Raw genomic sequence first — 24,494 nt, 5'->3', positions numbered from 1 at the left:
CGCCTGTGCACACAATACGGACAGAGCCAGCTTGGTTAGGGGGTATTCAGCGCCCCCATTGAAAATATATGGTTCGAGCCCCCCCCCCCCCTTCCAAAACCCCACCTTTTCGGAGGCCAAGTGTCCGGAGTAAAAATCCTGTCTACATTTCAAAAAATTCTGATGACCCCCCCCCCTGCGAAAATTCCTGGATCCGCCCCTGCAGCTAGGGTAGTAAAGTCTGTTAACCACAGGGTGAGTCAATAAAAGCGGAACCCAAACCCCACAAATTATATTTCATATATTAAAAAATATGTAGCACCAAACATAATAATGGCTGGAAAGCCAATTTCATAAGCTACTTTTAGATGAACAAATTACTGAAATTGCTAAGTCCGTTTAAAGAATATCACTCCACCATTTAAACGCAATGACCATAAAAGTCTAAAACCTCTTTCGTCCAAAAATGCGATTTCAAGAATCGTCGTCGCAATTGTCTTCAAACATCACCAACGATTAAAACCTCCGTTTAAAGGTACAAATATTCGACAAAGTCCTTTTGAAGGCCCGTCTTTAGAAAAAAAAGTGAATTTTATAAATCATATTGTTTGCCTAACCAGGGTAATAAAGATATTGTGCACTACAGTTGTTGACAGTTGTGAAACAAGTATTCTGTGTCATTTTCTTTGTTGTTCCAAACAATGACACATACCAGTATAAAGTGTATCAGACAATGACAGCGGATGTGATATTGCTGGAAATTGCTACATGAATTACACTGTCTGATGCCAATGACCCAAACTACCAGGGCCAGGGCAGGAAAGGCTGGTGCACAGCCGTCATTCAAAAGGTGCGCCAGGAAACGATCATGATGCCAAACAAGGTACTGCAAGAGGGTAACAAGGACCGAAACTAAACAAGGTGGGGACTTGTTTACGAGTCGACTTGGATATAAAGAGGCGGCCGACACAACGACCGATACCACATTCAGCCTTGGTCAACGGTTACAAACTTTGAGAACTTTAACAACAAAGGCGTCTTCAAAAGTCACAGTTTGAATTCGGAATCCATGTACTTTTTCAGATAGAAAAATATTGAAGCAACCAAACATTGAGACAAAACCACTGCACTGTATGATCATTATGGATCCACTACAAAACGACACGGCAACAAATGAGACACTCGTCGATGGTGCTGAGGTCGAGTTTCGGTTTTCAGACTACAACCAGCGTGTCGTCCTTGCCTCCATCTACTTCATTATCTCTATCTTGGGTTGTGTTGGCAACGCGATGGTTATCGTCGCTGTCTGCCTCGCACGCCGCCTCCGGACCATCACTAACGTCTTCGTGGTAAGCCTGAGCATCGCCGACCTGCTCACCTGCCTGGCTCTGCCGTTCAACGCCGTCAACCTCCTTGACGCCGATCTGGGCTCCTCCATGCTCCCCGAGTGGATCTGCAAGGCCGTGGCTCTGGTGCTGTACGTCTGCGGGGGCTGCAGCTTGTACACCCTGGCAGCGATTGCCATCAACCGGTACATCCTCATTACCCGACCGGTCCGGACTTACCGGAGTCTGTACTCGAGGTGCAAAACTGCCGGCATGGTCACCGCCACGTGGTTGGTGCCGTTCCTGGTCGCATTCTTCCCGCCTCTGTTTGGACTTGGCGAGCTGGGGTACGCTGAGAAGTATGGAAGCTGTACCCATAAGACAAGCAACCCTCTGTCTCACGTCTACAGCATTGTCCAGGCTGTCATCTTCTACCCCGGACCAATGACGATCATCATCGTCTGCTACGTGAAGATTTTCAAATATGTCAAGCAGCATTGTAAGCGACTGATGTGTTCCCAAACAGAAGGCTCAGTCTCATCGCTTCGTAAAAGCAACGCAGACACAGAATCCAACCCCAAAGATTCCTATAAGCTGAAGCGTCCTTCCACAAGCCGCAAGCAGATCGACATCACCAAGAATCTCTTTTGTGTTGTACTAGCCTTCGTCATTTGCGTGTCGCCGTTCGGCATTGCCTTGATGATACCTCCGAGCGATCCCTTTATTCCCTGGGCTGCCGCCATCTTAGTTCTCAATAGCTGCATCAATCCGATCATCTACGCTACCAAGCACCCTCACTTCAGGGAAGTGTTTCGTCTTATGCTTCGCTGTCAGTGCTCCAAGATACGCCCAAAGAACAGTCTCGTCCGGCAGAACGTTATAAGACGCAGATAGCCGGTGTTGAATCTTGAAGAAGACTTCAAATGTGACTGATCAGAGAGAGACTCTGACCCTTATGCAATATCTCATCAATGTACCTCCGAAAATATTTTGGATTGTTTACTAACTCAAATAAGCTTTCAAATATGAACTTGAAAAGGCCTCATAAAGCTGTATATAATTATGCCTTTCAAGACAAGCGTTCTTCGTCTAAATATAATACATGTAGTGCTCGTACCTCTGAACAAATCTTATTTTCTTAGCCTAAAATATAATTATCAAATATAAACGCTACACTTTCCAAAGCTGAAGCCGACTCTTCTACAATCTACGACAGCAGCACAGATTTGATAAATGAGGGCGGTAACCTCTCCTGAATAATAAATTCAACTACATGTAAACTATGTACATGAACACAAATGCAAACGGCACAGAGCAGGGTAGTTTCGTTGTACATTATTTCGATCAACAGTTCTCAAATAAAACAAGTAAAAAAGCAAGCCTTTATAAAGTTGGTCCAAGAGTGCACTCAATTCTTTTCAGTTTGTACATAGCTGTACATATTTATTTATGGTAATGAAACCAAGGATTCCTCAAAAGCGCCCAAGGCACTGAAGCTCGCGAGCCTGAAGAAACATGTAAAGAGGAGACAATGAGGAGAAATGACAGTTTTAATGATGGAAGGAAACCCCAGAAGAATATTCCGGGGGAACCCAGGGAATCAGGCGGGGACTGAAAACCCAATCCACATGTAGCCCCAGGTAGGATTCGAACCCGGGTCACAGCGGTGGAAGACGAGGAAAGTACCGCTACGGCAACCTGACTCCCCTAACCCTAACCCTATAACCCTAACTTGACTTATTACCTACACATGTACCATGACAGTACCTGAACCAAGGGCGCGGACGGCCAGACTAGAGAATATGATTTGTAGATGCAACACGACACACATGAACAGGCAAGTCTCGTCAAGCTGGTCAGAGACTAGAGCATGTCACAAGTGTCAGTAGGTAGTCTCACTTTAAGTTACTGAGTCAGTGAGTGAAGCAGTTAGATTAGGTACAAAAAGGCTGGCCCTCTCTGGAACTAGCAACAACATGTGTCTACGTCTGAAAGGTACTAGGCCCATTAGAAATAGTATGCTTACGTATGGTACGCGTACGGATACGTATGCGCGCTCGAAAACAAATTGCTTGTTAAATCCCTCATTTGCGTAGTTATTTCATCTGGCACACCATGGCCAATGTGTATTCAAATCAACATGTTCATATAACATGGATTATGTCGGTTGGGTGAAATAACCACACAAAAATATGGTAAAATAAACAACTCGTTTTCCAAGCCGAACACGTATCCCGCCCGCACCCGCACCATTTCCGACTCAGTATACCAATAGAAATGGTGCGTCTACAGGAGACGTACGCGGCTAGGAAAAAGTCACCTATTTATTAGATCACCATTTTGCGTTGTTAATTCCTCGGGCACACTCCCGGCAATGTGCATGTTGTTGCATCAAATTATCGACATGTATTACATAAGTCTGGTGAAATAATGACCCAAAACGGTTATTCAACATCAGGTCATTTTCCCCCCGAGCCTTACACGTATCCCGTATGCGTACAATTTAATGGTCCCTATAGTAATGAGTATAGACGTTGACGCACGGCAATCATTACGTCATATTATTGTTGCGCGCATCACAACCTTACTCGTGGAACATTCTTATGATACAATACTCATGTTTATGATTAGGTTCATCATCAAAATCGCTTATGGTCTTTTGTGGGTACAAAGTAATCTGATCTTTTTAAACAACAGGATTTGAATATATCACATTGGAAGTTCAGCATGTTCTAGCATTAATTATAAACGCGCTTCTAACAGCGATAAGTGTGATCAATCTGACTGATCGCCTGGTGAATGATAAATACTAAGTAAAGTCGATACAGCGTCCAAAGTTCAGTATTCAAGACGTCTAATTAGAATGAAGCTGCGCGGATATGGTGTTGTATTTATAGGCACTGATTTGTTTCCGACCAAATTGATTTACTGGCAAATTGCAAAAAAAAGTAATGAAACGATACTAGACTATAGTCTCATTTTGTTTTGTTTTTAAGACAAGCCACTTAAAACAAATAATAATATCTAAATCTTGGTTCGTCAAGGGCGTTGTCTGATCATGGGTCTTACTACATCTCGACAAGAGTTATCACCAATATATTTTCCGGAACCTTCCAAAGTAATCAATCCCTAATTCCCTATAAGGGACCAATTAATCACATGAAGCAAACAACCTGGAGCATGCACGACAGCACTCGTGTCAGATCTCCCGTTTCTATTGCACAGTCCACAATGTTGGCTAGTTCCTCCTTGAAGCTGTTTCCGGATATAAGACAGTGCAAATCCAATTCAGAATACACGGACTCGGGTTATAGTTTAACTTTATCGCTAGTCCTGTTACATTGACGATCGTGTTTTGCGTATCGTGGTAACCTTTCATGGTATACACACACTCAAGTAATGTAGCGGAAATTACACTTTGTTATTGTAAAATATGCATAAATGAAATCCCACGGTATTACAGGGGATGTTATGTTAAGTCATTGATGAGAGTTGTGTTTCACATGCACAGTAAGCATTCTTTTCGTTTCCCTTTCGTCCACTAAAGCAAGAAAACGGAAACATGTGACCCTGGTGGACGCGACTGACTGATTGCACGCCTACTGAAGTACTCTGAGAACAGAAAGTAATTCTCAGTGTACATAGGACGGATGCCAACATCAACTGGTTTAGATTATGGCGTACGATGCGATCACGAGCAAGCATTTGGCCTAGGCTACGCGTTATCGTATAAACCTGAAGTATAGATAGAAGCACGACTGAACTGCAAGTTCCACACACTCCAAGTTGAATGCGGCATGTATCTGCAGATGTTTTAATGCTACGCGAGTAGATGGTCACAAAGGAGGGGACCATTGACGTCACGTGACTTGAAGCTCCGAACACAGCCGTGACACAGGCATCGTGCAAACCGTGAAACACAACATGTTGTGCTGTAACTTTATAAGTCGTGATACTTTCGTATGAAGATTTCTGAGTCCAAGAGGAAGGTGATATTGCTAACACTGACCGGCACACAACCTTGATAAATGACGATGGCATCATTACATACATACGTTGGCTTTGGCTTACATTTTGCATATTCAATAACAAAAAACGAGCCACCGACACCTTTTTTAAGGAATTACCTTTTGATCTTTTAATTTGAAGAGAGGAAGTATTTTTCATCCTTGAGTGGCCGCTATCAGTTCCGGACACCGTTTGTAGTCCTTCACAACGTAGTTGAGTGACCGGTCGGTTTCCATGTTTGACTTATAGAAGTAGTGGTATCTTGTGCACCACTGGACGAAATTTAGTTGTTTCCTTTTCATATATATACCTCTCGTAACAAAATGGATACCTGTGCTGATCTTTTTAAGAATGCTTCATTTGGCGAGGATTCTGAGTTCGTGTTTTGTGATTTCACGCAGCGGGTGATAGTGGCGGCCATCTTGGCCGCATGGTCGCTGATTGCCATTATCGATAACAGCTTGGTCATCATTGCAGTGATGCTGACAAAGAGGTTGAGAACAGCTACTAACGTTTTCATTGTGAATCTAAGTGTGGCAGACTTACTTACCGGGTTCTCCTTCGCCTGGCAGGTCCTGGCGGTGGTCAGTCAGGACGGCTGGCCCTTACCGAACTGGTTGTGCTCCGTGGTATCGGTGCTTGGCACCACTGGCATCGGTTGTAGTATCCACACGCTGGGCTTCATCGCTCTGAACCGTTTACTCCTCGTCACCAAACCTTTGTCATTCTATCAGACCGTGTACACCTGCAAGAAAATGGCGGCTATGATTACCCTGACCTGGTTGGTGCCTCTCCTGACGGCAACACTACCGGGCATTTTTGGACTCGTGCAGCTTGGCTACGACTACAAGTACAAGTTTTGCACCTTCAATGACCGCCTGAAGATGGCCGTTTGGTACGATTACATCATTGTCTTGGTGAACTATCCCGTGCCCCTGCTGGTCGTGATCGTCAGCTACGTCAAAATATACAAACATATTAAGCATCATTCTACCAAACGCGCTCAGTTTATAAACGCGGCGTGGAAATTACCGACAGGAACCAGACAACAGAACCAGCTTCAGATAGACATCACCAAGAATACGTTCTACGTCGTATGCGCGTTCGTTGTGTGCCTGACGCCGTATGCCATCTGCGTCTTGGTGGATGCTCTGAACCCGGCAGTGCCGTATACAGCAACCATCCTCATACTCAACAGTTGGATCAATCCTATCATCTATGCCACGAAGCATCCCCACTTCAAGGAGATATTCAAGTCCATATGCTTTTGCCGTTGCTCGGAGATACCGGAACCCACTATCAATTTCTTGCGCGTAATCAGAGCAAAATCGTCGGCTGATTTTAGCCATGATGGTTACGAGATGGGAAAGGTGTCAACGGCACCCGTCTAACAAGAAGCCACCAGTGGCCTTGACAAGATTAACGCATGAAAATTGACATCCCTAGCATACATGAGGACATTATTGGTTGGAGCGTTGACTCTAGCCTAGTCTTATTAGGAGCGTTAGTTAAGTAAGCTAAACACGAAGAGTAATGTCACCACGCAGTTTCGTTTACCCACTTTAAAGCTCAGTCCATCATTTGCAGCTATCCAAAAAGTAACTGACGTAATTATTGTTGACAAACATAGTTGGTTGAAAGAGAGTAAGGGGACTAAACTCCATGTGACATTATTCTTTCTGGCAAGCTGTCATTTTGAAGTAATCAACGAAAGAAGGCCTTTCCAACGATACGTCTAAAGACGCATCATTGGAAATTCCGTTTTATAGTTCGTTTTTTTATTCAGCGAAGCGCACGCAAGCGTTGACACGACGCACACGCGCGCGCGGTTGGCGCGACATCGCGTAGCTGCAATCGGCTCAGTGAGAACGTGTCTCGGACGCTGAATTCAGGCCCAGTTCAAAACATGATTCAGCAACTTTTGATTTGAATTCGAGATCCTAGAATGTTGTTTTTCTCGAAATATACAGCATTCACTGAGCTAAAACTTCATCAGGTTAGTTGTTCAGCACCCTTCTTTAGATTTTGAGCACGTTTGTTGCTTCAAACGAACAAAATGCACAAATTACAAATGTACTGTACATGTACTTTTAATCCATTGGCTGGTCAGAACACGGGCCTGCCATTTTCCAAAAAAAATAAAATAAAAAATAAGACACAAACACACAATTTCTGTTGCGAAATTGTGAAAGCCGTGTGCTTGACAAGCAAATCATCTGTGCACCACGTAATTAACAGTAATTAATAAGCTCTTTTGGTGTGAGTATTAACTAAAGTGACATAACCCCATCGGCTCATAAAAGAAAGAGGAATTGTGTGCAGGAATTGTGTGCTTTCACTTCCCGTGCAATGGGATCATAAGAATATGAAACAATGTTTATTATGTCAACAAAATACTTGCGTTTTGATATATTAACAAAAGCAGTGAGAAATAAGTTCGTCGCCTTTCATTAGAAAGAAAACAAACATTGTGTGCTGAACCTCACTCCCAATTACGACGAGAGATGTGAACAGTTTACAACGATATGTCACTGATATAATCTGACATCCTCCAAACTGCTGAATGGGCCTTATTCACGAGTCGGCCATATTGAATTGAAAGTGAGGTGAACTCTTAATTTTTGGAACTTGCTAAGAGAAATGAAACCAATTAATTTCTAATTAATTCCAGTCTGCTTCAATGAATAATTTAAAATTGGTATAAACATTCCTTAATGTTTAAAGTCAGATTAAAAAAAAATGGCAGTAAAATAAGGCTGCATTGTGCCTGCATAAAATAGTCTGGCGCCATCCCATTCAACAATTAACAATTAACAAAATACATTCAGGGAACACGACAACAATGGCCAACTCGTGAATAAGGCCCATGGGTGCACGCCTGTATATAGGCTAAAACACCGTCCGCCGAGCTCATGAATAAAAGTTATACTTCATCAAATATTCGATATTAGAGAGTTTTGCGGGCCACAAAATTGAGGAATTGAAGAGATACGGTAATGAACCTCTGGCCCGGACTTGGGGCTTCCAATTCTGAGCATTTCGGATACTATTGGGCTCGAAAGTGGCGCTACTTTGCCATGTTGTGGAGGGATCGTTTTTCAAGATGGCTACTTTTTCGCTTTGGGGAAAATAGGCGTCGTCTTCTTTGGGTGAGAATATCTCGAAAAGTCAATGGTCAACCCACCAAAAATGAAAAGAAAATGAAAGATGACATGTTGATCATCATTTTTCTGTGCAGCTTGAATATCTGTGAGAGTTCTGAGTATTTTTAAAAGAATTTTGAAGTATGCGCATTTAGCACTAGTGTCTTTGGGGATTTTATTGCAGGGTCCATGGGCGTATGTATTAATACCTTCCGCGGCATAGATCGATATCGGTTATGAGTTTAGAAAGGCTTTAAATTAGAAAAGAATATATCTTTCCAAAATAATGTTATTTAAAAAAAAAAAAAAATATGTAAATAATAGGTCAATGATTAAAGTTAGCATTTTACAAATGTAAAACGGAAAAAAATCGTCATTTTTTTTATGGTGTAAACACCATAAAAAATTGACGATTTTTTTCCGTGCACTGGAATATTTCTATTTCTCTTCATAATGCTATTGCTCGAGTTGGGTGGTATGCATGTAATAACTATGAAAGAGAAACTTTAGAGTATAAATTGACCACTTCAATTCAAAACTATGCGAGCATTATGCTATGTAGTATCACAGCGATATATGACATTCTATGCGTTGTAATAGTGGCCACTGTAAAATCTGAAGTGTAAAAAAAAAAAACCTCGAGTGTTTTTTTTTTTCATTGGGTGAATTCCCTATTTTCCCCATCATTAACACCAACGAACATTCTCAACGAACGGTCACCTTTATCAAAGCAAGGTCTAGTGGTCTCTATACATGTAGTTTCTGAAAACGGTGACAATACTCTGTTCTCTGATAAGTTTTGATTTGTGTGTGGTGACAAATCGTGAAAAATAAACAAATGTATTTTCAATATGCACACCTTTAGCACTTTTTATTTTAGCACTGACCGAGCCACATGTGATGGGCAATTATTTGGGTTCGGGAAATAAAAACAGTCCGCATAATACTATTCGTTTTGCAAGAATTGATATCTGGAGTTAATGACGCAGTTTAAAAAGAAAGTAAATTGCACATCAAGGAACTCCTGAAATTTTAACACAATATTTCAATAGTATTTTGCACTTTTGTTTTTTATTCTGTGAAGTCGCGTGCCGCATATACAGGAATATAACTAAAAAATGTTTCATCATTTAAGTACATTATCTTCTCTATATCAAAAAAAGAAAGAAAACAACGAAACTCAATTAAGTTTCAGTTCCAAAGTGATCTCCAGGAAGATTAAAACTGAAAACAAAACAGACTCCCTTTAAATGTGATGGGTAAAAACATTGGCTGAAACCGTGCGAACACACATTGAAAAAAAAATGAAACCTTGTAATGCATTGGAAATGCATGGGAAATGTATGGAAAAAGCATGGAAAATGTATGGAAAAAGCATGGAAAATGTATGGAAAAAGCAGAGAAAAAAAAAATGCATGCGAAATGCATGGCAAATGCATGCGAAATGCATGCGAAATGCATGCGAAATGCATGGAAAATTCATATATGAAAAATGCATAGACAATACATGGAACGACAAATGTAATTATGCAAGCTTTAATGTGAGATGCACTGTCATCATGATTCATTAGTGTAAACAGTTAATACATGGATAAATATTGTCACGTTTTGTTTCCTTGTTTACTTTAAATTTGATCGAAAGAATCGATAAGGCTCATTAATTGAGCACATCATTTAATTAAAAAAAAATAAAGTCGAAAAGGGTTAACTTTTTATTTTGCACTATGTTTTGCACTACAATACATTGAGAAGCAGCGTTATGGAGTCCGTTGTACTTTCCACATAAATTCGCTTTCCATATCATTTGCATCATTGAAATTATGCGTGTATAAAATTCATCATAATCATATTCATCAAGAATACCTTCTATAAAAACTGGTTTGAAGTTAAATTAAACAAACTGCAACAAAGGTACTCAAATGAAATAAGTAATTAAGGTAAGCAATGTCAAGGGAAACAATCAATCCAATAAAAAAGAGAAATTAAACTTGAAACTGTTACGAAACAATGGTGTTAGTCAGCTATTTAATAAAAGGAAAGTATGTTGATTTCAAATGATGCTTGAGAAAGTACAGAAAAATCTTACACTTTCTTGCAAGTAAAACTTTAAACAAAAGTTTACGAATTGTATTGTTTTAACAGGATGGTTACATAACAGATATCAAGACGTTAATATTCTATCAAGTATCAAATCAGAGAATAGTAAAATTGAAAATACTAAACAAATTGAAATGAAAACGTTTGATAAAACAGGCTTGTTAGCATGTAAGGTCGCAAGACGTGTAAGGGCCATCATTCCATAAATTTGGGGTCCAAAAATGTGACATTTTTTGAGTCCCTGCTACGCTTGACCTGTGTAATTTTCCATGCAAGAATCATTAAAATTGACTTCAAACTATTTTTCATTTGGTGTTTGCTTTAAATGATCACTCTTAAAGATAGAAGGCAATGTGGCCTGAAGTTACAAAAACTTATATCGAAGTAACAGGGACACACAAAAAATTGGATCCCAAATTTATGGAATGACCTGTAAACCAAAACATATGAGCAGTCATTTCTTTAAGCACCCGTTGGCCAGAATTTTGAATTTAACGTTTAACTTCAAGATAAAGAACTTCCAAACTATTAACTCCCCCCCCCCCCTGAAAACCCCAAACAAACAAACTGAATGACAAAATGCTTGCAATTGGTTAGTGCAGTGTTGGATTTTAGCAGATGCACAATGGCTCCAAAAATGCCATGGAAGGTTAGGTTGATATTCTTATTGACTCCATGCATGAACTGTAGATGGCGCTTTGTGACCATTTTTGAGATCCCCAGTGGGAGGAACATGTACACACACACGCACGCACACCCATACTTGTTTCACATACCTTGTGTGGACTTTCCTTTCTTTTCGTGTAGTTAAGGAACACCAGTGGAAAAACTCATTTTTCTCAAACTGTGAAAACTCTTACAACCCAATTTTTTTTCAATGATTCCCTTTAGTGTTTCTCTTCATTCTGCTACAGATAAACCTAACCCAAAAATGCCTCTAAACCTGTTTTCCAGAAATGGGGAAACACTGTGTGGACGTGGGCAAGTCCACACAACGTCGGTGCTACCTACATTATGTGGACGTGTTTTGTTCGGAAGTCCACACTGCGTATGTAAGACAAGCTCAGTCGTGTTTTACTATACGCCTGAGGACAACCTATTGTGTTTCCCTTTGTCCCTGTACTTTAACACTTTCCCATAGACTAAGCATGTAAACGTACGATACGAGGACTGAAAGGATCATCTGTTCTCCCTTTGTGTGTCTGTCCTCGAGCGTAATACAAGACACGAACACACGCACAGCCTTAGGCCGCATCTGAATTACTTGGCTGCAGCCACTTCCCATAGACCCTTGTGTTATTTCAAGCCGTAGCCAAGTAATTCAGACGCGGCTTTACACACACATACTTGTTTCCCTTCTTTTGTTCTCCTTTGTTTGTAATGAAATATCAAACTCCATTTCGTTTTCCTCATGGGGTACATAGATTTCTACAGACTGACTTGTGGAGTCTATTGTCCCTATTGTTACTCTGTGTGCTTCCTGCCCCACCAGTTACCATGTGTGTGTGTGTCATACCGAATGGCACAAAGTACGCACTCTCAATCTGCACAAAGGGGACGTCTTTGAGAGCGTCAGAGGTCCCTCCTTCTAAAATCCCTCCCAGTGCTCTTCCCAGCTCTCCATTTTTATTCATTGAGGGGGTGCTTGTGCACGGAGTCAATAGGCTCAAGTACCTCTACAATTACCACAGTTTGGGCCAGAGTACTGGTGTCTTATTGACATAGTCCCGGTACAAGTTGTTGTTACCCCATTTCTTCATTCCATACTTCTCAAGTATTGGGATGCCACTGACCCGGGTCAACAGAAAGTAGACAAACATTGGGGAGATGACGCTCAGGTACTGCTTACCAGTCATGACGGAGGAGGCTGATATGTAAAGCCCCGCCCAAAGGATAATCTCCCCGAGGTAGTTGGGGTGTCGGCTTATGCTCCACAGACCGGTGTTGATGAACTTGCCCTGTTTTTGATAAAAAATATTGAAAAACAATGTAAGGGTGGACAAGGCTCAGGGGCATTGCTAGAGGGGGTATATTGCTAGAGGAGGTGTCCCCTCCCCCCATATTATTCATTTTTGTCTGCAAAAATCATCCTTTAAGCAAATATGTACATTTGCTGGCATATACTTCAAATTGAGAAGTGCTGCCTATTTTCCAATAGTATCACAGTCTTGTGCACTTTGAACGACACCCTCGTTAGTCAGATGGTGTCCATGCAGGTCCCCCCAATCAAAACTCTTAAGATTTTGCAGCGAGATACACTCAAAACTGTTGCGTCTGCATACGCGGGATAACAAAAATGGCACCAACCTGATGTGGCAATTGCACTCATGTGTTTAAATACATTGTTCTGAGTTTTGACTGTTGGGGCCATAACACTTTCGTTCATGTACAGCTTGCATTAAAGGGAAAATACAACATTTGCAAACATCAAAAAATAAAACAACCAAATCATTTTGAAATACCTTGCTGGACTGTTGGTGAATGACAGTGTAAAGCATCCTGTAAAATCATGGCACCTGGTATACTGTCATTTTCAAGAAAAGTGGTATTTTTGTATCAATTTCCAACGCTGATCGGCCGATCAGCGTTGGAAACAACTGGCTTTTTTTCCAAATACTGGCCCCAATTGACCACCGCACTTGTTTGCAATCGATTACAAACCTATGAACGGGTACGAGCCAGCTAGACTGGTTCCCTGACCTTCCAATTCCCCAATGTATGTAAACTGCTCTGTTTCTTCTTATATGGAGTCAGGGAACCAGACTACAGGAAAATGATCGTTTTTCTTGGTTTTTACAGCATTTTCGAACCCAAAACCTCAAAAAAGTCAGTGTAACTATATTTGCTATATATTTCCAACCCCCCATTCCATCCATTTCTGAATATCACAGCAAAAGCAAATGATGTATATTCCCTTTAATGAACACGTTCTACATAACCCCAAGAACCAACACACAACAGGAGAACAAGAGATCCTTTCAGTCCTCGAGTGTTGGGTCTTTTGTTGGAAACGGTCCTCTGTAGTAGGTTTGTGTGCTTAGTCTATGGCAGAGGGTTATATTACAGGGAAAAAGGAAAACACAAAGCATTGTCCTCTAGAGTATAGTAAAACAAGAGTGTATGTGCATGTTCATGGGTCATTTGTTAAAATTGGGGGTACAATTTAATTTTGTGTCCATGTTACATATTGATTTAAGATTTTGTAAATTCAGGACAGATTCTTTAATACCTTCTATTTCTATGATACTTGTATTGTAAATTACACAGGTTAAGTATAACAGAGACACAAAATTGTCACACTTCTGGATCAAAAAAAATATGGAATGACCCACATTTAAGTCATATTACAAGCATGCAACGTGGAAGTAACAAAAGAAGAGGACATTTCAAGCTTTTACAAGTCTTTATACAGTTTTAATGGCATAATAAGTGTGAAGCGAAAAAACGAGGAAATGAGCTGATCCGAGAAAAAATTGCATGCTTGATATTATGATCAAATGCACAACGGACAACACACAAATATGCACACGTACCACATTGTCAGGGTTAGCCCTGAATGCTGCTTTCTGGTAGTCTGCTACAATCTCTAGGAGGAACCCCACAACAAACAGTCCCCACCCCACGTAGTCCCTCTTGGTCAGGGGTCTGTCATTCTTCTCGGCATTGAGGATCTGGGTGGGGAGTAGTGTCACCCACACCCATACAGCTTTACCAAAAGAGAAACTGAGGTTTAAATAAGCACTCAAATTCATCACACACCGTTATCCCTTGAATTGTATTTTTTGGTAAACTTTTTTATCCAGGCCTGCCTAGTGTCCTTGTTCGTAACTGTCTCACTGACTGACTCACCGTCACTTGTGAATTTGACTTGCTTAATTTAGCCTCACCTTGGCCTGAAAACATTGACTCCGATGACATCTAGACCCCTTAAAGCCCATTTACACATACGCGACTTTGTCAAGCGACAATGTTGGGAATCTTTCAAAGTATGCACAATTCAATGAACATGTTCAGATTTACACGACTGAGTTGTGCGCCTGATGTCTCGTTCATTTGTGTGTATTAATAAAAGCGTAAATTGGCCTTTAGATCATCTTGGCCTGGGACCAGCTTTGCTTTGCTTGCACCGTTCAATATTTAAACCTTAAGTTCAAAGGCTACAATTTGCCCAATAACAAGAACCATGCACTTGCTCCATCAGCATATTGAAAATATGACCACAACATAATAACTTGTACATAATCGATATGTTTAACAACAGAGATTTTTCAGTAACTTCAAGGGAAGTATTTAAAATCACACAGTTTTGAAGTCTTTGTACTTCTACACATAGAAATGAAATATTCATTATCATTATTTCTTCTTTTTAGACAGGAGTACTTGGTGGGGGCTTGAGGACAGAAGTTAAAAGGAGGGCCAGCTTGTATGAAAGGGGGGGAACCGAGTGCTTCATTTGCCTTTCTCTTTGAAATGAATTGTTCAATCATAGGAGTCTATGGACTCCGTGCACATGTTCCCACTCAACAGCTGAAAACAGGAAGTTGTGGCAGACCACTGGTGGGGGGGGGGGGGGGGGGGGGGGGGGGGGACGACGACTTTTGAACGCATAGCTGACGGTGCCTGGTGCTACAGCATGACAACACTACAAGTTTGTGCACTAATTAGACACAGTAGTTTGCACTAATAAGAAATCAGTGTGTGCGGGCAATGAGTCCCTCTCATTCAAGCATTTGTGTGTTGTAACAAAGCGTGCCATTTACTGTTCCTGCATGGGGATGATTACTTGTTCATATTCTCACCTTGCACTGTCCAGTAAATGAAGAAGAGACCCAAGTTATTCTTGGCGTGTCTGAAGCGACGGTCCTCTCCTTCACTCAATACCCGACTGAACAGATACATGCCGAGTCTACAAGACAGAAAAGAATTAGCACGAAACATAAAACTTAAGTCTAAGGTCAAGGATTTGGAGATGGTATCGTACATGTAACTTCAGGTGGATAATGAAGCAACAGCTTACTTTATTTTTATGTTGCTTTTTTCATTATCAGCTTCTGTAACTTCTAAATGCTTTGAACAGTTTATCCTCTTCGTATTTTGCGGTCAGGCAAATTCTGTTGGATTTCTTTGGTCAGATTGAGAATCAAACAGACTTTTGTTTAGCCTGTTGGATTATATTGGGTTTAGTAAAGGAATGAGGGGTGGAAATGGGGGAGGAAAGGGGCACAGAGGGGGTGGGGTGGGGGGAGTAGAATAACATTGGACTAATGGAGACACTGTTCAAAGCAGACAATCTTGGACATTATTTATTGGAATAGAGGTGGCACTTTCATTGCGGAATATTTGCTTATGCTCTTGCTGACTGGACAAATTTGCCAGATGTTTACAGCGGCCGCTCCACTCCCCTAGTGTGGCCCTTGATCCCTAATGGACTTCAACCCATTCATTTGCATTAAGTGTGCTTAGGCCAAAGAAAACAGTTCTGCTTCCAGTCTCCCTACCTACCCTATTGTGACAGGCCCTACCCTAATTTTTACATGGGAAAAATGAGAAAGAAATTCCAAAAACCATCAATTTCTACCTTTTACCCTTGATTACACGCAAACCCCTCCATATGATCGTACACACAAAAAATTGGCAAAAAACAAAAATTCCCTACCTACATACCCTATTTTCGAATGCCATGTAATCGGAAGCAGAAGTATTGCTGTTTTTTTGGCCTGATAGAAAAACAGAAGGGTATTAGAGATATATGCATCGGAGTCAAACTGCAATACCTCCTTGGTGTGAATAAAGAACATACCTGAGACCCCAGACTCCAACCATTCCGCTCTGAACCATCTGACGGAAGTGGAATGTTTCTCCCCATTTCAAGGACAGGTAGGTCAGGAGAAGAAATGTGCCGCTCCCTGGAAAAATGATTGACAAGTGTTTTATCCTTGTGTTTAAGCAAAATGTAAGGAAAAGAAAGTACTCACGACAATGTCTTGAAGATAATTTTGTGGTTGTACACTAGTCTACTGGAAGTGTTTTGGCTAAGTACCAAATTCCACTTTTTTCAAGAAAAATTTGATATAACTGTCATGACCATCACTGAGGTTATTTATAACATCCAAAATGTGGCCTCATGGTACTGTGTTCTACCCAATGTTTAGTGAATCACAGGCTAGTTTGGGAAATCCCACCTGAGCTTTAATGGCAATGTTCATTGCTCATTGAAAATTCACCTAATTGGAACATTTCTGATGAGCATTAGCTGGTGTTTCCCAAGATAACTCATTCATTGGTTTAGCCCCATAACGGTACCCAGAGAGCCTCTAAATATACTGAGCCCCACTGCACTATATGGGGAAATGCCAGACTGGGAACTTGAGTGCAGAAAAACATGCAAAAGTAATTTAGGCCAACTTTACTCACTCTTTAGCTGACAAAGTCTCAAAAAGTTTATAGGCAAAGACAATTCCTCAGTATTTCACCAACCAAGTTTGAAGTCTCAATTCAATTTTTAAAGGAGACTTTTCTTTGATATTTTGCACCTGAGAGTGAATCCATGTGATTTAGAGAGATAACCAGTTCACCACACACATGCAAAATTATTGCGGGGCCCAACAAAATCAAAAGTTCTTGTTTCGAGGTAAATGCAAAATTGCAATCTTTTACGGAACCGTGGTTAAAGATTAGACCCATTAATTAGGGCGATAGAACTCTTTTTTCAATTTTTGTCTTTGGTCGGTCGTACTAGTCACGACCAACCAATGACAAAAATAAAAAAAGCAGTTCTAGCACCCAAGTTAATTTGTCTACTTAAGATGTTTTGTATGCTCCAACTTTTGTGCGAACAAAAGTTTCCATCTTCGTTTTGATTAGATGATTAGATTCCACGAATTTCGGTATGTTTACTAATTAGACCAGAAGCAACAAATACATAACCTAATTGCAACAATAACATTTTGCCTCTAAAGGGGGGCTGTGACATTAGGAAGATATAAAAATGTCTCCCTAATGACCGATGTCTCCCACCGTTTGAAGAAATTACGATAACATGTCTCCTTAATGGTACATTTAGTGGAATAATATTAGCCCTAGTCTATGGCCGGCCCGCACTGGAGTAAACTCTACTCCAGAGTCCAGTGCGGGCCATAGTCTATGGCTAGCTAGCCCCACTTGTGTGGCCTCCGTATTGCTGCGCTGTACGTTAGGCCATGGAGATTTAGTATAATAACCATGGAGCTATATGAAACATGTTTTATAGCTCCATGTACAGGCCGCACGTCTGGTTTTCCAAATCACTGAGGAGTTTAGTCCAAACACTGGCATGGAGCACCCTTGTTTTGGCTTTTTTTTTTAACATACCACTGTCAAATGACTGTATATGGTTGTATTGTAATGATTTCTCATCTTTTGCCCTCGGAGTCCGGGTAGATTAGGTAATCTTTCTTCAGATTTTTCGAGAAATTTAGACATCTTTCTGAATTCTGGAATCCACATGCGCAAGTTTCGGACTGAACTCCTCAAAAGGTTGGGAAACCAGACGTGTGGCCTGACGATACAACGCAGCAATACCGAGGCCACACAAGTGGGGCTAATGATGATGGCTAGCGAGTAGCGTAGCTAGCTACCTGCTAAATCATAAAACTTTTCTGTTTTGAGTGCAGCTGCAATAATGAAGAGTCCCCACTGAATGCCGAAGTCAACAACAGCACTTCTTGCAAGGATATGCATCGTGGGTCTCAAGCTGGAAAACATCGTTCCCATTTCCTCTGGAAGAGGTAGATTCTCTAACGGTTCAGCACAGCCTCTAGCTACATGACCTACACAAATGACTTTGCTGTTGACGCGGCCAGCTAGCTGATAAAGCGTGTTTATTACATAACGCCAGGGAGACCGTAAGGTCAGAGCCAAATTCTGCTAAATGCGCATCAAAAATCTGTCAGATTTATCAAAAATCTGCCAAATTCTTCAGAATTACTCGAAATACACTATAAACACTTAAAAATCCCACGCAGATTGGTAGAATTGCCTTAATTAAGATTCAAATTACATAATAAACAATCTAGTTACATATACACATCTATTCTTTTTGATTGGTATTTGTTACACAATTTATCTTTCATCTTGACTGTCCTTGACGTATCTTACATTGTATGTACATGTACATGTTTGTATTTTGAATGTTTTGGCCGAATAAATAATAATAATAATAATAATAATAAAGCTGTTGTGAAATATTATTTGTAAATTTCGGGCAAAACGTGGATCCGGCCACGACGAAGTCTGTTTCCCAGTGAACCTCAGCACCTAGACCAGCCAAATTGTACATCCCATTATGCAAGGGTTTGTTTGAAAGGATTGAAGCTTTTTTTAAACAATTGTACACTTTTTGTTGAACTTTAATTGCTGTTTTTCTGTCAAATAACCATTTTTGCAGAATTCTGCCATAAATCTGCCCAAAAAAATCCATTCTGTCAAATTTTCTGTCTGACTCGGTTTTTTTTACAAAAATTCTGTCAAAGTTAGCCGAAAATCGGCTAAAACGGTCACCCTGCAAAACACGCGCACGGCCACTTTTATAACTCGATCCTTTATAGTCTGGTTCCCTTACCTGATAGTACTAATCAGAATCTTTTCGTCTGGGAATCAGACAAAAGAGGTTTACGAAATCTTACGTGTACTTCGTTTTCGGCTTTGTCCACGTGTGTAGTCTAACTAAGATTAATACGCCTAATCCTACAACGTACAGATCGTAGGAAAATACATCAACCATTGGTCTTGTGCGACAACATTCAGTGTCTGTTCTGCAGACAATTGATAAATATTGTACTAAAGTATTTCGTATCAAGAGACTACAGTTATGGAGCGGGTGCCTGAAGGCAAAATGGAAACGAAAGAAAGATTTCGTAAACCTGTGATACTCGTAGAAATCTAGTCTTGGCTCGAGACGCTATAGTATAGTCTTGGTGCAAGGCGTTCACATTTGCATACAAATGCACACACATTTCTGCTCGGCAAGTTAGCCAAGAAAACAAACAATTAAGTGCAACCGCACACTGAATAAGCTCTCGCTGGCCATCTTGCATGAAAGTCTTGCATGAAATGAAAGTCACCATAAATGCAAAATAAAAGAGACCTTCATAATGCAACTGTATCCTCACTCCAAGCCCTGGAGACTCATAAAACTAACACAGGGCCAGAGAGGCGGGGGTGATGTATAGTGTCAGATGTGAAGAAGCCCCTAACTTTCTAATAATGACCACGTGACTATAACATTACCACACATTATCTTGCTATTCAAAAAAAAAAAAGCATAAACAATGTCACGAATTCTTATACAAACAAGTTTTGTCAAGTATTTAATGTATTAATTTAGCTTGCTTTTTGTGGACAGTTGGTACTTAGGGTCTACAGTTTTATGGGTGAGTTAGGGGGTTCGTTTTTTGGTCAATTGTTGGGGTTTTTTTGCGGTAGGGGGGGGGGACCGACCGACCGAACGACCGACACCCGATGTGACTTGTAGAAGGTCTGTTGAGAGCTTAAAAAGGGCCCGAAAAAAATTGGGTGTCCGTAATTTGGGTTAAAAACTACTAGGGTGGCTTAAGGCCAAAAAAACATAAGTCTCCGGTTTCTGGTATGCGCGCGCGTCGCCGTAGCCATGCGCGTCGGCAAAATGAAAAACTTTTTTTTTCAATGAAAGATGATGTCTCAAAACCACCAAACTCACTGGTTTGACTGGAATCCTGCTGCTGCACAATTTGAACGTGTTTTTAGATGGGGTTATGATCGAGAATAAGTTTTATGTGGCCTCTCCGGACTCCCATACATTTGCACTAAGTTTAGTCGGGCACCATTTGCGGCATCAGCCGACAGTTGAAGCAAAAAAGACAGGTAAAAAAAAAAAAAGCCGCGTCACGCACCACTTTTTGGGCAAGCTCCATACCAGAAACCGGAGACTTTTTTTTTTTGGCCTAACGTGTGAGACTTGAACAATTAAGTTCAAGGAAATCCACAAATATACCTGTAAGAAAACTTTTGTGACGTGATTATTATAAATAACCATAATCTCTTATTTTGGGGATTTCTTTGAAATTGTTCAAATCGCCCAATGTTTAGCCCAATTTACGGACACCTCCCTTTCCCCTTTTTTGTTTCCTGGGCTAAATATCAAGATGATATCATTATTCACATGATATTCCACATAGTTTCATTAGTGTAACTAAAGTGACTTCGTGAATTTTAAGCTCATCAGTACTGAGGTTTGGCAAGACTACATGCACTTGATGATGATATCTGGGAAAAAGGTAAATGCGCACAACTTTAGGGCCGGCGAAAAATGGTACATGTAGCCATTTTGGATCTTTAATTCATGTCCTCATAATTATCTGGTCACTAACATGCTTTAGAAAATGTTATGTTATTAAGGATAAGTAAGTGGAATCCCCAAAATATACTTTAAACAATATAGAATAAGCAATAAATTCAGGGTATGAGTTAATACAACTTTGGCATATTTTTTTCTGGACATATGTCTCAAAAATGGGATAAATAAATAAATAAATATATTAAATGGTGGCTATTTACGACTTATGCAAATTAGGCTCCCTTTCCAAAATAATTTCAGGTGTCATTTGTTTGTTCTGTGTATTTATAGAATTTGATTACAAATAGGAAATGTCCGAACATAATAATTGAAGTACCAGAAACAAATTTTATTTTAAAGAGAATTTCGCGCCTGCGCAATCGTCCTTAGCGACGACAGCTACGCAATGTTTTGATTCATTGGAAACGTGCGTATTTTACATACAGCACTCACATTCAACACACAGTATCACCGGGCGCACTACCACTAGTCACTCTGCGTAAACTCTTGTCTTGGGTTGTTAAAACATCATATTTTCACCGATTAATCTTGGAGAACTACTGCGCAGATATCAAGATGGCAACTCATGTTATGTCCGAGAGCATTTACAATCTCATCCCCCGCGAAGAGGTGAAACCTCCGAAAGAACAACGGTAAGAAAGTTTGTTTCGAAGTCCTGCATGATTTTCACCGGGACGTGTTTACGCCGCCAGGCCTGGGTCGCTATTCCCCCGCCTGCCCGCGGTATCCAGCCCCTCTTGGGTCCCGATACGGTGTGTGTGGCCTGGCAGTTGCTCCGAGCATGGAGAAATACAACACATTTCTCCATGCTCCGAGTCGGTTGTCGTCTGACGAGAATAATATTATGATAAAGTTATCATTATATTGTTATCTAATATGAGTAGATAGTCTGAAATTGAAAAGAATGCAGTTTTCAGACGCCACTTTGTTGTCAACAGTCACTGTCAGAAACGGGAATTTATTTATCAATCATGACGTCAAACATTTTATTTCATCATGATTATTTGCAAAACTAAATGAGTTAGTTAGGTCTTATACTTTTATAGCCATGATAGCTCCGTGGTTAGGTCTACCATTAATGAATAATGTTGCGATTAAAATACGATTATCGAGTAAACGATAATTTGAACAAGTATTATTATAGGCCTAGGCCTATTTTGCTTTCTTTTCTTTTTCTACTTCCTTTTGTTTCTTGCTGTAAGTGTTAAAATCTGTGTGTTAAAATTTGATGTATGTTTTGTCAGTTAGTTTGAATTTTGTGACAAAATCAAACAAGGTAAAGTTATGAAATAAATCTTTCAAAGTTCAAGCTGACCCAAGTTCAAATTTAGTTTTCTGAAATTTGTTTCGAGTATCAAATGGTGATTTTATTGCCAAGCTATTTCTTTGTATTCATCCAAAACAGATACCAGTCAAAGTTCCGCTCAACCGTGAAAGAGGAGAAACAGACCAACAAATCACCAAACAAGACAATGGGTCCAGCCAAGGTGGACCTCAATGCACCCAAGGATTACCTCTCTAAGCGTTCCAAGGAACCCGTCCTGCCAGAGAAAACCTCATTTAAATACCCAGATGAGGACAAGCGCAAACCGATGGTTCCCAAGAAGGAGGACAGGCCCCTGATGGGGCTCAAGTCCAACAAGAATTTCATTACCACCAATGCCGTGGAGAATATCATGTCTGTGCCAAAGAAGCCAGCAGCCAACTTTGTGGACACAGCTAAAGGATCAACACACCCTCTTGAACCATCAGGGCTGGTGCCAAAATATCTGAATAAGAAGGTGGGTTCCTTTAGTTCATTTTGTAATTGCATCAGTAGGCCTTCAAAGTCTTAGAATCTCACCTGTGGTTGGAATTGTATTGTAAATTTCAATAGCAAGTGTTATCGACTATCCCAAAGATGTCCCAGTTCCCAACTTTTCTTCAGAATTTTCTCCCAACATCTGAAACTCGCATTTTATCAAAATTGCAATTGTAGTTGATTGATGAAAATTGCTTTCAGGCATGTTTACATTTTTACAAGAAACAAACAAATTATTAAGATAAATGCAATGAAATTAAAAGGAAGCATTTAAATGACACTAACATTTATATTATGTACTCTTAAAACAGAGAAAAACTGACAAGTGACAATCATGCTTAATTTTTATTTCTGTACTCTTTGGAACCCCTACCATGCTATCACTTTGTGAGTCAATACGTGTATATATTTCTAACAGCATTGCACGTATCTTTGTATTGATAGGGCTATGGAGATGTACCAGACTACTTGCGCAAACGGAATGGGGAGGTTAAGAGGGCCCAAGAGGAATACGATGAGTACATCAAGGAGCACTACCGGCGGGGAGCCATGAAGCATCTGACGGAAGGTGAACGGCAGGCGGTCCTGAATGGGCTTAAGAAGAACTGGGAGGAGATCCACCATCAATACCAGGGGTTGTCTGTTGTAACAGATACCGCCCCCAAGAAGGCACGCAAGGAACGAATGGAGGCAGAAATGAAGCAGCTAGAGAGAGACATTGAGCTGTTGGAAAAACACAAGATCATCTACATAGCCAACAACTAGAACTCTGTTTTTATTGCTTTGACTGTTTATTCCCTGCCAAGATTTTTGAAATGGTAGAATTGGTACTTGGAATTCGCTGAGGAAATAGGATTCCCTTTCACATTCGGGAACAGCCAAAGAACTTGACAGATTTGTGGAAGTTTGCCTTTTGTCATGATGTGCCCAGTTTGGCTCAGGACAGCTGTCATGGTTGTATGTGAAAGTTCAGTTCCAAGGCCTTTGTTGAGAAGTGGAACTGCAACTTACACTGCACCATTTGTATAGCAGTTACCTATAGGCTGGGCCTGTACCCATTTTCTTTTTCCCGAGTGTGGAAGGGTGCTAGATTTTTAGTATTATGTCACGTGATTTTCGTTAACTTGTCACTGCAAAATAGCTGGTAATTTTTCTTTTACAGAATTACACTTGGTACATGCATTCACCGAGGGAGAATATCGTGATTTTAATAAAATGAACTACATTTGTACTTCCAATAGTCGTTATACATGCATCAGATCCACCATCAGTACCAGGTCATGTGGTCATATGCGGCATTCTGGAGAACGACAGGTTTTACTTTCACATTTTCCATTCACATCTGTCAAGAAAATGGTGCCTGTAACAATATAGCTTGACACATGCACTATAACACATGTACATGGGTTATCCATCCTAAACTTGAACATTTTGCCAGACCGACAGTGTGACTTGAGTATGTTTTTTTAACAAATATTGAGGATTATCTCATACAATTTCTTATTTTTAATTATAACAACTGATTTTCTTCCAAATAAAACTGATGATGAAAATGTACATGTACGTGTACACTGTACATGTAGTCCAAAAATATGTTCATAATGACTTCCTCGAGCATTTCATATCCATCCGTCCCATTGTGTTTGTTGTATCTGAATTCCATTTTAATAGGTGCACATTTTGTAAATACATTGTAAGAATTAAATTGAAGTTTGTAAATATGAATTTTCCATTGTTAATAAAGTGTCTCTGTATCAAGTACATTCAAA

General features: G+C 40.4%; 4 protein-coding genes across 4 annotated transcripts; 3 read left to right on the top strand and 1 right to left on the bottom strand.

The window, feature by feature from the left end:
- Window positions 1-624: 624 nt before the first annotated feature.
- LOC119719624 (melatonin receptor type 1B-A-like) lies at window positions 625-2,562 on the top strand. Its single transcript, XM_038189125.1, has one exon. The coding sequence runs from the start codon at window positions 1,113-1,115 to the stop codon at window positions 2,196-2,198; it is 1,086 nt and encodes a 361-aa protein (XP_038045053.1). The 5' UTR covers window positions 625-1,112; the 3' UTR covers window positions 2,199-2,562.
- A 2,378-nt stretch (window positions 2,563-4,940) lies between these two features.
- LOC119719405 (rhodopsin, GQ-coupled-like) lies at window positions 4,941-6,911 on the top strand. The gene has a single exon (XM_038188849.1). It carries the CDS (start codon window positions 5,636-5,638, stop codon window positions 6,701-6,703), a length of 1,068 nt encoding a protein of 355 aa, XP_038044777.1. The 5' UTR covers window positions 4,941-5,635; the 3' UTR covers window positions 6,704-6,911.
- Window positions 6,912-11,678: 4,767 nt separating this feature from the next.
- On the bottom strand, window positions 11,679-18,406 carry LOC119719404. The gene is made up of 5 exons (XM_038188848.1): window positions 18,169-18,406; window positions 16,353-16,458; window positions 15,352-15,458; window positions 14,086-14,258; window positions 11,679-12,510 (listed from the first exon to the last, which is right to left on the bottom strand). The coding sequence occupies exons 1-5, from the start codon at window positions 18,302-18,304 to the stop codon at window positions 12,235-12,237; spliced, it is 798 nt and encodes a 265-aa protein (XP_038044776.1). The 5' UTR covers window positions 18,305-18,406; the 3' UTR covers window positions 11,679-12,234.
- A 2,933-nt stretch (window positions 18,407-21,339) lies between these two features.
- LOC119719500 (enkurin-like) lies at window positions 21,340-24,494 on the top strand. Its single transcript, XM_038188985.1, has 3 exons — window positions 21,340-21,556; window positions 22,330-22,705; window positions 23,170-24,494. Exons 1-3 carry the CDS (start codon window positions 21,480-21,482, stop codon window positions 23,488-23,490), a joined length of 774 nt encoding a protein of 257 aa, XP_038044913.1. The 5' UTR covers window positions 21,340-21,479; the 3' UTR covers window positions 23,491-24,494.

Source organism: Patiria miniata, unplaced genomic scaffold (assembly GCF_015706575.1).
Source record: "Patiria miniata isolate m_02_andy unplaced genomic scaffold, ASM1570657v1 HiC_scaffold_8, whole genome shotgun sequence".
In the NCBI taxonomy this organism is placed as follows: Eukaryota; Metazoa; Echinodermata; class Asteroidea; order Valvatida; family Asterinidae; genus Patiria; species Patiria miniata.
The sequence above is the reverse complement of the archived record's forward strand: the minus strand, read 5'-3'. Positions and strand labels throughout refer to the sequence as shown.